General features: G+C 37.0%; 1 protein-coding gene across 8 annotated transcripts in view; it reads right to left on the minus strand.

Moving 5' to 3' along the window:
- CACNA2D1 (calcium voltage-gated channel auxiliary subunit alpha2delta 1) overlaps positions 1-18,201 on the minus strand; it is a 689,818-nt gene that overhangs the window by 76,532 nt on the left and 595,085 nt on the right. For 5 of the 8 annotated variants that reach the window (XM_030560387.1, XM_030560113.1, XM_030560027.1 and 2 more), the window contains 6 exons: positions 16,531-16,599; positions 12,445-12,519; positions 11,656-11,730; positions 7,386-7,442; positions 1,900-1,971; positions 461-532 (listed from right to left, as the gene is read on the minus strand). In XM_030560387.1, coding sequence (XP_030416247.1) covers positions 461-532; positions 1,900-1,971; positions 7,386-7,442; positions 11,656-11,730; positions 12,445-12,519; positions 16,531-16,599 — 420 coding nt within the window. The remainder of the gene's footprint in view (positions 1-460; positions 533-1,899; positions 1,972-7,385; positions 7,443-11,655; positions 11,731-12,444; positions 12,520-16,530; positions 16,600-18,201) is intronic. The other 3 variants (XM_030560557.1, XM_030560477.1, XM_030560298.1) reach the window with 2 other exon arrangements.

The raw sequence follows: 18,201 nt of genomic DNA on the forward strand, positions 1-18,201 counted from the left end.
GCCTTATCAACACCAAAGAAAGAGAGAAACAAAACACCCTTGTTCTTAAGAAATGTGTGCTTTCCCTCTAGTACAAGCCAGGAATGTTGACAACTCGGGGGCGGGGAGGGCGGGGGAAGGAAAATATTAGTACAGGAATAATCCACGAGCAGGACCAGCTCTAGGCACCAGCAAACCAAGCACGTGCTTGGGGCGGCACAATTCCAGGGTGGCATTCAGGGAGGTTTTTTTTTTGCTTCAGCAATTGTGCTCTCTGAGGTTTTTTTTTTTCCTTGGGGCGCAACAAACCTAGAGCCGGCCCTGTACACGAGGCTATTATAGAACACTGGAAAAGCAGAATGTTTGCTTTTAAATATAAAAGTTTTTTATAATATAAAAGTTTCTTAAAAATATAGAGTTTCTTGTCATCATTTTGCAGTGTTCTATTCTGAAAGTAGGACAGCCTATATTCCAATCTTACCTCATCTTGAGACTTGACCAATGTTTTAAATGTTCTTTCCCCACTTTCTCCATCTATCATTTTTTTCCGAATCTATATATAAGTAGGTGAAGAAAAAACAAAACCAAAAAAAGCAAACCAAAAAAAATAAAAAAAGGAAGAAGAGGGTAGGGGGAAGAGACAAAAGAAAAATCAGAATCTAGGAGTGACTTAGAACATGATTAATGTTTTCCAAGATCCTTTGCATCTTATGAGCAATACTATCATATTGACACATTTGAAAATAATAGCCAAACCAAGCCTACTTATCTTACCCCTAATAAAGAGAGCCCAATCCTGTATTTCATACTCTTGTTGAGCAACATTATTGACACTAGTAAAACTCCTCATGACAGTAAGGACTACTGGTATGAATAATGGTTGCACAACTGGGCTCAGTGAACATGGGTATTAATTCCTGCATTCTTTGCAAACCCAGAACTCCCAGGGAAGTCAATGGCAATTTTTGATGCAGAACTAATGCAATTTGTCTAATAGCTGTAGGTATTCTCAGGATAGCTATTTGAAAGTCAGCTGTAGTGTGTCTTAAAATGGGTGCATACAAACTTTTTGCTTCAGTCTGTGCGGCTTAACCCTCCCCAAGTTTTCCTTTGAGTTTTGGGTCCAATGCAGTACTTAATTGGAACCACTAACTTTCAGCTGGCATTATACTGAAACCTGAATTACATAGGTTGTAAAACAAAAATTTAGGTTAAGTTTCTCCAAAAGATGTATGAATCTTTAACAAACCTTGCTTGGAATTTGAGTTTATAATGAGTAGGAAAGTCTTATTTAGGGTTTTTGTTTGTTTGTTTGTTCTGGGGATTCGGGTTTGTTGTGAACACTTTGTGTATTTTTCAGTGCTTTAAACTTAATTGTTGTGTCATAATAATAATTTTGCTATAATAAAATGGAGGGAAAGAATTTTTGTTTAAATATTTTCTGCAGTTATTAGAATGCTTCAGAAATGTAATAATCAGAGCTTATCTGCTCACATGATAAAGTGAGTCATGTATTGTTCACACTGATTGATCCTATAAACATTTTGGTCTTATACTAGGCACTCTTCAAAAAGAGGACTGTTTTGAATGATTCTACCATTCCTGATGGCACTTCCCATTATATAGAGCGAATAATTGGGAATCTTAATCTTAAAACTACAATCTTTCAAATGACAGGGATTTTTAAAATTTGCCAGGTGCATACGAGAAGAAAATACATAGATTCAAAATAAATTTCAGAAACTATTCGCTAAACCTGCATTTTAAGAGCAATTAAAATCTGAAGTCCTCTGTCACTTGGAAGAACAAGAGGTTAAGGCAACTGAAGGAATGTGCAGCAGTTATTATATTTCAGCTATTACCCAAAACAGTGACGAATATATACATGAAAGCAGGCACTACATTATTAGTGCTTCTTACCTCAACCTTAATATCATTTTCTAGCTCAGCATCCAGAAAATCCAGTGTAACAGGCTCCTGAGATTTACGATTCTGAAGCAGAAGATATCAAACAATAAAGATCTCTCACTTGATGTTATGAACAGGTTACTGGAAATCACTCAAACCCTCCCTTAGATAAAAAAAGACTTTAATAGGATTACTTACCATTCTATCTTTTAATCAGATATAGCATAGTGGATTGCTAGCAGTGCTATTTCACTTAAAATGGATTTTTAAAAGAGAGAGAGAATCAGGTGAGTGATAATTGGATTAACCCTAAAAACTAGTGCCTGCCTAAAGTCGGTCACACACAGTGTTAATGGCTGAAGGCTGATTCCTCTGCTAACTGTAAGCATGATAACATGACCTGTCAGACAAGGAGTCGTTCCTTAAGTTTCCTGCCATCAAAAAGAAAGGGGAGACAGGTAGTGAGAAAGTCTTCTGGGCAACTTGTAATATCAACACCTGTACTCCACTATAATGAACCCTACAGCAGACTGGTGACAATGGCATGAGTTGGTTGTGGCTAGAGATAAAAGGGACAGCAAGTACAAGAGAAAGGAATGACAAAAGGGTAAGGTCAGATGAAAAGAGCCTCTTATGGACACCTGTTCGTGGAACAAATAGTTGCCTCAAGCAAAAAGTCAGATATAATTTGTAATAAATGAAGCTTTGATAAAGCAAGGTAGTTAGCACATATATAATTTTAATCACGCTATTAGTCCTACTGACTTCAATGTACTTCAGTACCTTGCTGAACCAAGATCTAAACGAGCAAAGAACTAAAATGGAAATGGTCGTGATCTGCAGAAACATGTCTTCCATATTTCATGTTCTGTATGCCAGTGTTTTTCAAAGTTCAGGTTACAACCCAGTACTGGCTCGCATGTAAAGCACTGGGTCGCCTTGCTCAGCAACCCAGCGGCTCTGGTCAGCACCAGTGACCGGGACATTAAAAGTCCTGTCAGCAGTGCCTACCTGCTCTGACACTGTGCTGCGCCATGGAAGTGGGCAGCAGTGGGTCCGACTTCCAGGCAGGAGGGTCACAGGGCTCCGCACACTGCCCCCGCCCCGAGCACCAGCTCTGCACTCCCATTGGCTTGTTTCTGGCCAATGGGTGCTGGGGGGGGAGTGGTGCCTGTGAGTGAGAGTTGCGCCAAGCAGCTTTGGCACCTCCGCCTAGGAGCCAGACCTGCTGCTGGCCTCTTCCAGGTTGTGGCGTGGACCACGGTGCTAGGACAGGCAGGAAGCCTGCCTCTGCACCCTGGCTCTGCCGCTGACAAGGAGCCTCTATAGGTAAGTCCACACCCCAATCCCCTGCCCCAGCCTTGAGCCCCTCCAAAACATACAGCCCCCTCCTGTACCCCAAACCCCTCATCCCTGGCCCCACCCTGGAACCTGCACCCTCAGCCCAGAGCCCTGAACCCATCCCACAACCCAATCCCCAATCCCACTCCTGAGCACTCCCAAACCCAGAGCCCCTCATTCCCAGCCCCACCCCGCAGCTGTCACCCCTGCTCACCGCCCCTCTGCCCCGTTGGGCCGCGGGCATCAACAATTTTCTTCAACTGGAAACAAAAGTTTGAAAACTGCTGCTATATGCTACTTCAATAGCAGTGCATAAATGTCCTTTAAAACAGAAGGTCATAGTGCTTCAGCAGCACTTTGTGAATTTTCCACTGGATTTTTTTTTTAAAAGAGTTGACACAATAAAGAGAATAGGTAAAGGGAGTTGTGTGTGCAAAGTGGGTTCTGACAGAAAATCAGTCACGCTGCAGCCAATGTGCATCACATATGCGATTCACAGATCACATAGGTGACTTCATTCTAAGTGAGGCTCAAAACTTTCATTTTGCACCTCATAATCTTTAATGCATTTATCCTCAAGACATCCCTCTGAGGTAGGGAAATACTATTATCCCCATTCCACAGATGGAAACTGAGGCATGGCGAGGTTAAGTAACTTGCCCAAAGAGGAAATCTTTGGAAAAAGAGAATTAAAACCAGGTCTCCCAAGTCCCAGGCTACTATCCTAGTCACAGGACCATCCTTGATGCACATGTGTGAAGTTAAATGTGACTGTATATGTTTGCTGGATTAAGGCTCTATGTAGGATTGTTAATGTATCAAGTGGTACAGGGTGGGGGGAAATGTAGCTGAACAAATCACAAGCCCTTAATATCTGTAATTTTACAACCATCTGTTTCTAACTATCCCTAGTCCTGGAGTAAAAGGTCCCAGCAACATCCTGGTTACTCAGTAGTTATGTAAGGCACACATGTAGTTTAGGCTTTTAAGAAAAAAGGATTATGGGGCATATTTTTTAAACCCTGCGAACATGATACTATGGACTGATTTAGTACAGAAGAGGAACCAGGTCACAAATGTATTTTGTTTTTATCCGGTGGAAAAGAATTTGCTTTGTATAAATGGGACACTACATATGAAATAGAGATTCAAGCTTTCACCAATCAGTCCATCAGTGCATTCCTCGTGATGTAATTAGCTAAGCAAAATGTATTATTGCTTGGTGTATGCTAAGCTTCAATTTACTAGGCAGTTAGATCAAAGGGACAGAGGCATCTTCTTCCGGATGCCACAGGATCAACTGTGCTAATTTATTTTGATAATAAGTCTAAAATGTCTTCTTTCAAAGCAATGGTCATATCCTTTTTTATCCTAACAAACAAAAATTCTCAAGGTCTAGCTCTCACATTTTGGTAGCAGCTAATGGATAGTAGCCGAACAAAAATTAGACTTTCTATGAAATTTACATGCCCATTATACAGAATATGAATATTTTACTAAATAGTGCAGGTCTGAATCTCCTCCTCCTGATGCCAGTTTCTTTCCATTGATTTCAATGTAGCTAATCCCAATTCACATTGCTCTGAGTGGAGAATCATGTCCTATATGTCTTGTTAGGAAATGTAGTCATCTAAATGATTTTGGAGTACTGGGGGCCAATAGCACAGCTCTCTGTTATATGAGTGCTGTAGTTTAATGTAATTCACATGGGTAAAAGCTGTAAATCAGCTTTTATTATTCTAGAGAAACAAAAGTGCAAATTATTGGCTGGATGGCATTTTCATTTTTTCAGTACGAAAGAGTTATTCTCTTGAAGAGAAGCAGAAGGAATTTTATATTTGAAATGAAAGTATGTGTTGGACAGATTTGAACAAAGGACTCTAGGTTAAATATAGGCAATTAACCACTAAATGTGTATTTATAATTGCACAGGAATCGTCTGCTCTTGTTCATCTAGAACATATACAATTAATCAACTTTAATGCAACATCAATAAAACACATCACAATTCATTACAAGCTTCTCTTTTGCTATTCACCAACTTTTTCCCAACAAAATCACACAAAACAACAAATAGCAAAAGGCTAAAATGTAAAAGCAAATAAAAATATATTTTCTTACATGCAATGGATAATGAATAGCACGATCAAACCCAAACAGCATGCATGAAGGCATTGCCATGGCAGAAGTGGTATTGCGAAGTTTGTATCCCATTCCAATACACAAAGGGACAGAGAAGAGAAGAGAACAGTAAAAAAAAAAAACCCAAAAAATCAAATCACATCACATAAAATTAATGTAAACTATTTCTCTCAAATGATAACCTGGGCCAGTCTTAGTTAAGGAGTCCCAGAGGTTAGATGATGGCTTTAAAACACAAACAGTGAAATTCATGCAACAAAAATATGCATTATATGCATCTCGCTTTTTGGTTTAGGGTCTCAAAGTACTTGACTCATTTGTACTTTATCTATCCCAGCATCCTTATGAAGTACATATTATTATCCACATCTTACAGATGAGGAAACTGAAGTGAGTGAACATGGATGCTGAGACTTGCCAAGGTCACAAAGGAAATCTGTACTAGAGATTGGAAAAGAAATATTAACTCCTAGTCCAACAGCTTAACCATAAAACCATATTTTCTCCCACTGGGGTTTTTTTTTTTCCTGAAGAATATGTTTTATTTTTCAGGTATTTGGGCTCCATAATGTTTCCTTTCCTCTAGGTTCTCATTTGCTTGGTTATTTATTTATTTATTTTTGTGTGTGTGAAGAAGAATCAAACTTTCTATTAAGTTTGTTCTTCTATTTACCCATTCAGACGTGCGCACAACCAGACTAAATAAGCACAACTACACTATTACCATACAAGAACAGAACTTAACAAAATGAAACAGAAGTACACCACCAGAAGTGAAGCATGCAGGCAAGGTTAGTGCAAATCTACTTTCAGTCTGGGCAACGAAGAGCAAGGATATGTTATTTTTGTGAAAGAAAGAAAGAAAGAAAGAAAGAAAGAAAGAAAGAAAGAAAGAAACAACTGGTGCAGCAACATAAAAATAAGTTCATTAAACAGTCATTATTGTGTGCTTTGAAAGGATTTTGGGAACAGGCCTAGATACTTACATATTCTTAGAATATGGCATCTCTCTTCCTTACTTTGAATTACAAGAGTCTAGGTTTTACCCTGTCTCTGAAAGGGTAAAATCTAAAGATGTGGACTGTCAGATTCTTTTATATATATTAAGCTAACCCATGATCAGGCTAAGTTTGGAATCGTGGTTAAAATCATGGCCCTGTTGAAGTATATGGGAGTTATGTCACTGACTTGAATGGAGTCAGGATTTCACACTGTTTCAGTGCTAGTCAATTAATCTGTGGCTTCTTTAAATAAGCTGCTAACTTCATATACTAAATTATGTAACACCCTAAGATGGACTCCCATATGAGTAGGATATTAATGTTATATACTGTATTTAATTTTTTGCATTGCTATTTATATAGTTAAACCATTCTTTTTTATATTTCACTGTTTTCAATAAGTGTTTTGTATGCAAGTACTTTTATCATAATTCAAATTTCATGACCTGTCACTTATTTTCTTTCCATGTTTAGTGAGATAGATTCTAACCATAGATGTAGTTATGCTGGTTGATCAAAGAAACCCGCTCTGAGTGACAGATAACATATGCACCACTTTGAGACTTCCACACAGAAAGCTACACAAATCACCAAAATTCCACAAGGATGTTATGATACAGCACACACTGTGCAATAAGACTTTGCAATAATTTCACAAAAACAAAGTAGAATCTTCCACTGGCTTTCAGGTTTATGAAAACAAATCTAGCACAAGTAGTCTATTTTTTTCAAACTGCAAATTCATTTCCAAGACTGAAGAATAATGTTTACAGCACAGTTCTAATTAGCAGCTATTAGTAATGCATCATAATTTAAAGGAACATCTTCAGGTACCATCGTCAATAATCATTTAACAAAGAAGGATGCAAGAAGCCTCATGCTTTGGAAGCTGTTTGTCAAAGTAAACAGTTCCCTAGTTAGGTTCCTCCTAATAAGCAGAGCAGAAGCTTTCTAAATCTAATCTGCAACTCTATGCATTTGGACACACTAATGATCACCTCCATCCACAATTACCTGGACATTGGGTCTCCTTTTTCTCACATTAACTTTTGGTATGCCCACACCAATATGCTGAAGTAACAGAAAAGCAGTAATTTATACCTTCACACTATTAACACAGAGTTAATTATTTATGGTCTATACTCAACCCTCAAGATCTACTCTTCTCCAATGGGTATTTTCCTGGAATCACCAGACTAAGCTCATTTTGACAAAGTAGTTTCAGAGTTCTGAGTTCTCTGTTAGCATCACGTTTCAAGCTGCGCAAACAAACAACAAACAACGGTAAAGCAGGTGAATTAAATTAACAGAGAGCTCTACATCTACATAACCAGCACATTTGACCACAATTTTAATAGATCACAGAAAAATACCTTTCTTCTCACACATCGCAACATTTGTTCCTCAAACAAACCACCTCCCGTTTGTTTTTCTTTTAAAAACAAATCCAACATATATATAGTATGAAGTGCATAAAGTACATGGAACCTTTTTCAAAGCCTACTGAAGTCAATGACAGTCTTATTCATAGAAGGGCTTGGAGCAAGACCTTAATGAACAGTAGGGGAAAGAACGTTGATATCAATAGTAGAGCCAGGGGTTCATCCATTATCTATTTCAGAATTTGTATCCTATTAAGACTGAACATGTTGAGAGAAGTTTATTCCTGCATAACTCCACTGACTTCCCTGATTGGATCTATTCCTTGGGATAACTCATTTTGGCTCAAAACAATTCATCTCTCTCTCTCCCTCTCTTTATATATACATATACAGATATATAATTGACAAAGTGTAAGTTAATATTTATTGATTGATCATCACTGATTTAAGAGCTAATGTAAACGAGATTAAAATTGAACTTGTATTTTGTTAAAAATATGATTTTGTAGACTGTGTAACATAAATGATGGTGTTTTCTCAAGAAAGTCAGAATAACAACCTTACAAGTTCATAGTAAATGGTGGGGTTTTTGATTTGTGAGTTGTTACCATAAGGCAGTATTCCAAAATGTTAATTATGTTGAACCAGTTTTGATTTTCAGGTTACAGATTTTAGGAAGGAAAGCAAAAGGCATTCAGAAGAAGGAATTAATGACATTCCAGCATACCCTCACCTCTTCAAAGATAAATGCGTAGGTATGTTTTGGTATACATCTATTGAACAATTTCTGGCAAAGAGGGTTAAGATGTTGTTCGTTAGTATATTAAGTGCAATCACAAAATTCAACTAAAAATTAATATAGTGTGTTAAGAGACGATCAGGCATTCTATACCTATCTGTCTTTGTAGTGTACCTTAGTTTAGAAGGTAGTTACTGTATCAGTCTGAAGTGCATGCATCACCCCAAACAAACTGGCAGTAATAATGTCTAGTCCGTACAACTGTTAATAATAATAATACACAAATGAAAGCATGCTTATTACTCAGTTTGCACATTCTGCAGAGGACATAAAACACAATATATCATTTATGAAATAACAAATTGTTAAGAACATTCTCAAACAGCCATTGGAGAAGTACTTGGGGGACATCTCGACTCATCTTCACTGGACTTCAGAACCCTCTTCAATAAAAAAAATCCATACTGCTACTATGTGGTACTGAAGTACATTTTGAAAATAAATCCACATTTGAAAATAAATTAGGGTTTCCAAGAAAACCAATCTTAAAGTCATGAGATTAAGTGAGTTTTGGTGAATATGATATTATTTAAAAAGGCAGTTCAAGAAATTACTCTTAAAGTGCTGGAATGGTAATAAAATTTTTGGTTATAGAATACATTATGGTTCTTTGCTTTTTATACTTTTTAATTCCCTTCTTAAGAACATTTCATCAGGATGCATGTATGAAAGAGTCTAAACTCATAGGGAAAACCTGGAAGCCTGCACTCTAGCAAACAAATGATCTAATCCTGCAGGGTGCTGGAAGACATCAATGGAAGATGACATGAGTGCTCAGCACCTAGCAAGATTGGCCCCCAAATAATAGTAATGCATTGAATCATTTTGTTTGTCTCTTTAATAACAGGGTCATATCAGTTGCATAAAAGGTGACAAACAACAACAGACACTTGCCCCAACCATTTTGTTCTTAGGATACCTCTACTAACCTTTAATGAAAACAATATCACCCAGTAATGGAGCAATTAATATATGTCATCAGTGTAATTACTATTTCCCTGAAAACTATTCAACATGTTAATTCATCAAGTGAAAGCTGACTAAGGGAGTCCTTTATACTTCATCAAAAGCCTAACGCACATATCCATTAAACTGAAGTGCATGCAAATTATTAAACCAATAATCCAACTTTTCCTTTTCTTTCCTTTTAAAGAGGAACTTTTACACTAATTCCAGTTTGAAAATGAAGAAAACACAGACAAAAAGCAATAGTTTTATAAATCCATTTTATTTTATCAGACAATATCTCTATTTCTTCCCCTGGTTTATCATTAGAGATTATTGTGTTTAAATTATATTTTTTCCTTCCAAAATCAGTTTCCCTTTCTGTTAGACCTGGTAAGCACTTCAAAATGTTGTGTTTGTTCCATCACATATAAATTTCTCAGATGACCAATTTAAAGTGATAACTATCCTGCAGGATAAATGCACCACAGATAAGGTCATCACCAATCCTTGGTTCCCCCCGGGGTAAGTAAAAAAGCTGGAAACGTTTAAAGGGCTCTAAAAGCCATGGCTCTATCTGCAGTAGGATTCCACTGGTGCAGGAACTGAGGAAGACAGCTATAAGGAGGACTTCCAAGGATGACCTGCAAGCCTTGCCATAGATGATATCACAGGGGAGGGGTATATTGAGAGAAAGGCTGCAGAGATTACAGACAGTCCTACAAGCCTGTGGGCAGTTGGGGATAGCTCCTCAGGGCTAAGTTATGCCCGGAACTCAGGAGCACTGCAGGATGAGAAGGCCATGAAGGTGAACTAGAATCACTTTAGCTCCCACTTCCCCCTGCATGGAGTGTTCTGCATTTGCAGAATCTCACCCATATATTTAAACATAAATTGTCCTAATAATATTAATAGCAAGTTTAATATTAATAGCTGAAAAATCTAAAATCTAATCTGTTTCTCACTATTTATCCTGGTTGATTTTCTCCCTTTTCCTTTCACACATTTCTGGTCTGGTCATTTTTATATTTATTTCTTTAGTTTCTATTTAATTTGACTTGCAATTTCTTGCACACTGTACAATGCTGTACTGTCTGTGTTGCGACACTGTGGGAGGAATGTTTATTGAAAAATGTTTCAATAGGAATACAATACAATACAATAATAGAAAGTAATACAAAACTCATTGAAATATTTCTGTTGGATTAGGCCATCTGACAGTGTCTCTTAAAAGCGATAAGAAGATGGACTAAGATGGGGCAAAACCGTGTTAAAACACAAATTAAAGCTTTGATTCAACAAATAATTAGACATTATATAATTTTACTAATGTGAAAAGTCCAATTAAAGTCTATGAGGCTACTTACATGAGTAAGCTATGTAGTGCATAAATATTTGCAGGATCAGGGTCATAATTAGCAGAGATGAGCACAAACCAAAACCTTTGATCTGAACATCTCCAAACTTTGAGAAAGTTTACATCCTGGATTAGATCTAGAGTTAAATCTAAATTCCACACAGCTGACTATCTCTCTACAGTGGGCCAAACCAAACCCTAGCAATCAATAATCTTTGGACAAATTCTCAATCAGACCTCAACTCTAGTAATTAGGAAATATGCAAGGAAAAATATGAAAAAAGCAAGCATAATGGTATTGCTATTTGTCTTTAATTTTTATGTTTGAAAGTTCTTCTCAGTATGAAAGTTCTTCTTTAAACTAAATCTATGGTAGCTACAAAGAATAAATAAAATAAAATAAACATTTTCAGAAATAAACTCTTAAGGGTTCTTTTCCTGATGTCACCTTGTAACAATCCTTCCCTGCCCCCCAAAAGAAGATACACTTCAGAATCAGCTTTAGTGCTGTTATCACAAGCTATTAATTATTATTAATATTACTATATTATTAAAGTAACAAATTATATGCTTGACAATAATGGGTAAGAGTAGAATGTTTGATTTTCATTTTTCATTAAGGTCCAAATCCTAGTAAAATCAGAGGGGGGTCTATTGACAAAAGTGGGTTTTGGAACAAACCCCTAATCGGGATATTCACCATTGCTGTATACCACCTTTATCAGCACTTGCAGTATGCTTCTCTTATGTCTGATAATAATTCCAGAGCAACAGTGATATAAAATAGAAGATTTTTCATACCTTTGGTTTAAGATCTGGATGAAGCAAAACATAACCATTAGGGTCAATTGCAAAATAGTAACCATTTGGGCACAACTGAAAAGAAAAAGAAATGATGTGCACTGTTATTAGGCTTAGTCTAATGAAAAAGATTTAGTTATGGATTTTTAATAATATTCAGAATGTGGAAAATATACAGCTTAAGGCAAAGCTGAAGTACATGTGTGTGTGTGTGTGTGTGTGTGTGTCGGGGGGGTGTTAACTAGATATCAGTCTCACCTACCATTTTTAAAAAAAATCTTTTATTTCTATGGGTTTTGTTTTCAATGATGACAAAATGTTATTAGAAATTAACTGCTAAAATATCTTGCTCTACACATGGGATATAAATTATACCTGCTAGCACACAAAGTAATATGTGAGGTGAAGGAAAGGTCACTAACTTCATAATGAAGGTACATTGTGTACAGTGTAATAAAAATACTACATAGACCAAACATCTGGATGACAGCACTCTCTGTGGTCTTCCCAGGGGACTTAAGATCTACTACTTTCAATACCAGTAGAAGACAGTATTGCACAAGTAAGCTGCATCCTGATGACCATTTTGTGGAGCAGCACTGATACTAGCTACAGAGAAAGTAACCACTCTCTAAAGTGATCAGAGGAAAGGAGAGCATAAGTTATAGGAGATCTGGTGATCGTCTGACTCTGATCTAGCCCACAGTTAGATGGTCTTTGAAAGTGTGTAAAAAGAATTCATTTATAAAATAGGGAAACAGCTAATACCAACAGAAGAGGGCAACTTACTGTAAACCGTGGTGTCAGTTTTTTTATGTCCTCCAAAGAGACATCAACTCCCATAACTCCAAGAATCAGCTGGTTCTGGGATAAGATTATAAAAAGTTAGTGGCAGTTTTAACATGTTGACAATACACATGCAAACATGTAGCAGCTCAATCTTAATTTTGCTTTTATCTTTTTTTGTTTTCAAGACAGGTACTAGTTAAAACTTTTCTGGGGTGATACATACCTAGAGAGAGAGTCAGCTAGTCTTTTAATGAAGAGCAGCTTAGTTATGTGAGAGTGGAGATCAACTACTGCACTCATATGAGCCTGATTAACCAACAGGAAGAAAAGAGCAGCTGCATGGATTTTAAGGACCTTATTCCACACCAGCCAATAAATGGAATAATATTAACACCAGCCTCAGAGTAAAATATTCCAGAAGGCTAATAAAAAGGGGGTGCGGAGATTGAAGTGAAAACAGCAGGTTCCAATATAAAAAAAAAAATACTTTCATGGATAAATGGGTAACAATTTCAAGAAGCAACAGAATAGGAGTATAAAAGATATGATATATCTCCATTAAAGTCATTAACATAAATATGGCCCACAAAATTATTATGACTTAATACCCAATGACTGGAAATTAGCTAATGTAATGCCAATATTTAACAAGGGCTCTAGAGGTGATCCCAGCAATTACAGACCGATAAGTCTAACGTTGGTACCCGGCAAATTAGTCGAAACAATAGTTAAGAATAAAATTGTCAGACACATAGAAAAACAAACTGTTGGGCAACAGTCAACCTGGTTTCTGTAAAGGGAGATCATGTCTTACTAATCTATTAGAGTTCTTTGAAGGGGTGAACAAACATGTGGACAAGGGGGATTCCGTGGACATAGTGTACTTAGATTTCCAGAAAGTCTTTGACCAGGTCCCTCACCAAAGAGTCTTACGTAAATTGAGCTGTCATGGGATAAAAGGGAAGGTCCTTTCGTGGACTAAGAACTGGTTAAAAGATAGGGAACAAAGGGTAGGAATTAATGGTAAATTCTCAGAATGGAGAAGGGTAACAAGTCCTCGGACCAATTCTATTCAGCTTATTCATAAATGATCTGGAGAAAGGGGTAAACACTGAGGTGGCAAAGTTTGCAGATGATACTAAACTGCTCAAGACAGTTAAGACCAAAGCAGATTGTGAAGAACTTCAAAAAGATCTCACAAAACTAAGTGATTGGGCAATAAAATGGCAAATGAAATTTAATGTGGATAAATATAAAGTAATGCACATTGGAAAAAATAACCCCAACTATATATACAATATGATGGGGGCTAATTTAGCTACAATGAGTCAGGAAAAAGATCTTGGAGTCATCGTGGATAATTCTCTGAAGATGTTCACGCAGTGTGCAGAGGTGGTCAAAAAAGCAAACAGGATGTTAAGAATCAATAAAAAGGGGATAGACATTAAGACTGAGAATATATTATTGCCCTTATATAAATCGATGGTACACCCACATCTTGAATACTGCGTACAGATGTGGTCTCCTCATCTCAGAAAAGATATACTGGCACTAGAAAAGGTTCAGAAAAGGGCAACTAAAATGATTAGGGGTTTGGAGAGGGTCCCATATGAGGAAAGATTAAAGAGGCTAGGACTTTTCAGCGTGGAAAAGAGGAGACTAAAGGGGGATATGATAGAGATATATAAAATCATGAGTGATGTGGGGAAAGCTTATAAGGAAAGGTTATTTTCTTATTCCCATAATATAACAATTAGGGGTCACCAAATGAAATTAATAGGTAGCAGGTTTAAAACAAATAGAAGGAAGCGCACAGTCAACTTGTGGAACTCCTTACCTGAGGAGGTTGTGAAGGGTAGGACTATAACAGTGTTTAAAAGAGAACTGGATAAATTCACGGTGGTTAAGTCCATAAATGGCTGTTAGCCAGGATGGGTAAGGAATGGTGTCCCTAGCCTCTGTCTGTCAGAGGATGGAGATGGATGGCAGGAGAGAGATCACCTGATCACTGCCTGTTAGGTTCACTCCCTCTGGGACATCTGGCATTGGCCACTGTTGGTAGACAGGATACTGGACTAGATGGACCTTTGGTCTGACCTGGTACAGCCTTTCTTATGTTCTTAAATGGCATAGTAACAACATATAAAGTCTTTATGAACTTTCTCTCATGTTTTGAACATTTACAATATATACTATTTATTAAATCTTATTTCAAGTTTCCCTTCTTCAAGGAGCGTACAAGTAGAACATGCTCTTTGGTGTGTGTGGATCACGTCTTCCTATGTGTCTGGACAGTATACAGCATAATGGAGTTCCAGTCCTGATGAGGGCTTCTAGGTATTTCAGCCAAGATTTTGAAATCCTGCTTGTGATTTTCCCCTAAAGAGATCTGATTTTCAGAAAACTTCAGGCACAAACTACTAGGAGTCTCATTCTGGATACTCAAAAATTGAGACATGAAAAATCAGTACATACTTTTGACTGTAAGGTAATGATCAATCAAACAACACAACAGCTACTGTATTTAGCATAGTAACATCAAAGCCTGAATGTACTGTGTACCATCTGGAAAAAGGAGTCATGCATCTCCATAATATCACTTCCACCCATTCCAATCCCCATGGATGTCACGGAGGGCACTCCAGGAGTTTGGAATACATATTGGGGAAGGCAGTAGAGACCTAGGAAACGTAATAGAGTTTTAATTTCCCCAAAGAACCCCACTGAGTTCAGGAACCTTTACTGAGTGAGTAGTACCTTACTTTACAAGCAGACCTAGTGAATTCAATGGGATCAGTTTGAGGTACAGCACTATCCCATGACTAAGAGCATAAGAACTTGACCCTGAATAGGAGAGGTTAAGGAGCTTATTATAAACTAGTTTGAGAAACATTATGGATCTAATATGGATCTTTTTTTTTTCCCTGGGCCTATGTGGTCTCTGATAAATTTAAATCAAAAAGAGTATTTTGGCTAAAATAAGCTTTTGCATGCTTCAATCCACTAATGGATAAATGTAAAATGGAAATGCTTTCTCGTTTACAACTCTGAATAAAATGTACATGATGATGTTTAAGTGGCCCAGATTAATGCTGAGGCTATGTCAAATTTATAGAATTTTTACTTTCAACTTCAGAATATACTCTAGGCCTGATTTAAAAAAAAGACAAAGCAGTGTCATGATGCAGCAAAAATATACATGGTTTCAACACTATACAGGGACAAATAATAGAATTATGCCTATCTAATAATTAGATATCAATCTATCTAGCTATCAAATGTATGTAAATTAAAATCTAATCTCTCTTTCGATATGTTAATGTTTAAATTAGGTCTCCTACAGTTCTGCTACACACTTCACAAAAATACATATAAAACAGGTCTATGCCCTGAGGAATTTATAGTCTACATAACAGACAAGTAAAGCTACACAAAGGTGAGAGAGGGATATGTGTATGTATACAGACAAGTTTGGATGCTTCGTTCTGCAGTGTAAATGTGGTTGTTTTATTCTGTATATAATTTATTACACACAATCTGATGTGTCATCTCTGAGAAAAGCAGGAAGCACTCTATAAAGTAAGACAGAATCATTTTCATCACATAATGGAAGGGAAAAAAACAGATATTCCTCTTCCTCACCCAATTTTGCTGGCAATGCCCTAGAAAACTGACTGTTCATTTGAAGTCCAAGCATCATTATAATTATTGCCCATTATCATGAAATTTCATAGCTTCTATGGATTTTATAAATGTCTCTAGGCTTCTCTTTTTGAAAGACCTATGAATCACCATCATCTGTTTCCCATGTAATTACTCATCCCCAAATGCATTCTCATTATCACCAGGTCAAGCAGATAGATCAAGTGATATCATATGTTGAAACTCAGAACAAGCAATGTGATTTGCATTTCCTTGTTCCCAGGTGGTCATCAGATAACTCAATGTGACCATTTGTTTCTAGTTGTACAAAACAGTTATACTGTAGATAACTCTTTATAGAAATATCTATTTCCACAAGGATTGCTACATCAAGTTTTATTAAAGTAACTGAAACTTACTTTTCAGCTTTAAGTAATAGCTTACCTTGTTCCCTTGTTGGTCTACTGTTCGATTAAAGACAGGCAGAGTTCCAGTAATGACAAGGCCCAGTTCCTAGAAAATAATCATAAGGGATGGAAAAAAAATCCATAATTAATAACAAATATTAACCAAAAATAAATTAAGACAAAAACAGTGATTACCTTTTTTAAGCCCATGACACAAATCTGGGCTTTTGTTTTGCTAAAAAATCCCCAAAAGCTATTAACTGAATAATTAATTTAAACGGTATTAAAGATCAACTGTCAAACACTGTATTTAATACATTGTGCAATACTTTTTGAATTTGAATAAACTATTTGATTAATACTTTTCCAGCTTCCATTGCTTGGTAAAAAATGTGTTAATATATTTACCGGTGTGTGTATAAGAAGGTTCCCCCCCACCACACACAGGTAATAACTCAATGTTTAAGATGAGTGGTGTTCTACAATTAGAATATAATATCTCAGCTCAAGAGAACTGTAGGTTGATGAGACTTAACTGACATCTATACATTAGTTCTCTCTCACACATTCTCTAATTAGCAGTAGTTATGAAAAAAAACCCAACTCTTTAAATCAAGGGGGTAGGAAAAAGGAAAGTAACAATTAAGCCAAATCAATACAGAAACATCAAATGCCAGGTTAAGCTACTTATGGCATCTTCATTGTTTCCTAATGTCATTCCCAAAAGCAATACTTTTAAAAAGTGAGTATTGTCTGGAATGATGTACACTAATTGCACTTGGAAAAAACTGCCACATATAACCTTCTGGAATGTGATAGTGCCAAGCATTTAGCCAGAGCACTCGTTATGTGAAGATATTTTGGTTGTACCATCCAGGCATGAGCAGACTGTGGGTATATCTGGATGGCCTGAATCTAATCACTGTAATGCAGACAGATGACTGATGCTAGAGAAGTATTGTCAAGAAAAGTCTTATGATTTAACATAAAGTGCAGAGAGCCATTAATAATCAAAATGCATGGTAACGAGGCACACTAATTTCTATGAAGAGTTTATTATGTAAAAATCAGTTTTCTAGGGCATAGAGAAGAGAAACGATGACAAAATAAGACACAGAATAAGAGTAAGAAGGGTATGGAGAGATTATCAGGGAGGAGAGGAAAGTAATAGCGATCCCTGGAAGAAATGCGTTTTAAAGAGGCATTTCAAGGAGGTGGGAGTGGATATTTAGTGGAGCAGAAGATGGAGCAAAGCAGAGTAGAAAAAATTAAGGGAGCAGAAGGGGAAAGGAATGCGATAGGTACTGAGCAAAACAGGGAGTTGGAGGAAATGAGAGCTGAGGTCAAGGTGGGTAACAGAATATGTAGTGTAACAAGGCTCAGGATAAGGAGCCTGAATAGGATGAGTGATGTGATAATGCTGTGTAGAGATTCAAGAACAAGAGGTGATATGGTCTGAGAGAAGTAATAGAAAATTATACCCTAACTGTTCCCCAGCTGCGTTCAGCCCAAACCACTCCTCCTCAGATGTGCTCACCCAAAACCCGCTGCCAGTTGTCCTTCCCCCAGGTGCTCACCCTGATCCATTCTTTACCTGAGCTTACTTTTGGACAGATTAGTGAGGCTGGATAGCGATGTGAGGAGATCAGACAGGAAAATGTAAGAATGGTCAAAGGGATAAATGACAAGTAGTTTAGTAGTCTGGATA

This window comes from Gopherus evgoodei, chromosome 1 (assembly GCF_007399415.2).
Source record: "Gopherus evgoodei ecotype Sinaloan lineage chromosome 1, rGopEvg1_v1.p, whole genome shotgun sequence".
NCBI classification, from domain to species: domain Eukaryota; kingdom Metazoa; phylum Chordata; order Testudines; family Testudinidae; genus Gopherus; species Gopherus evgoodei.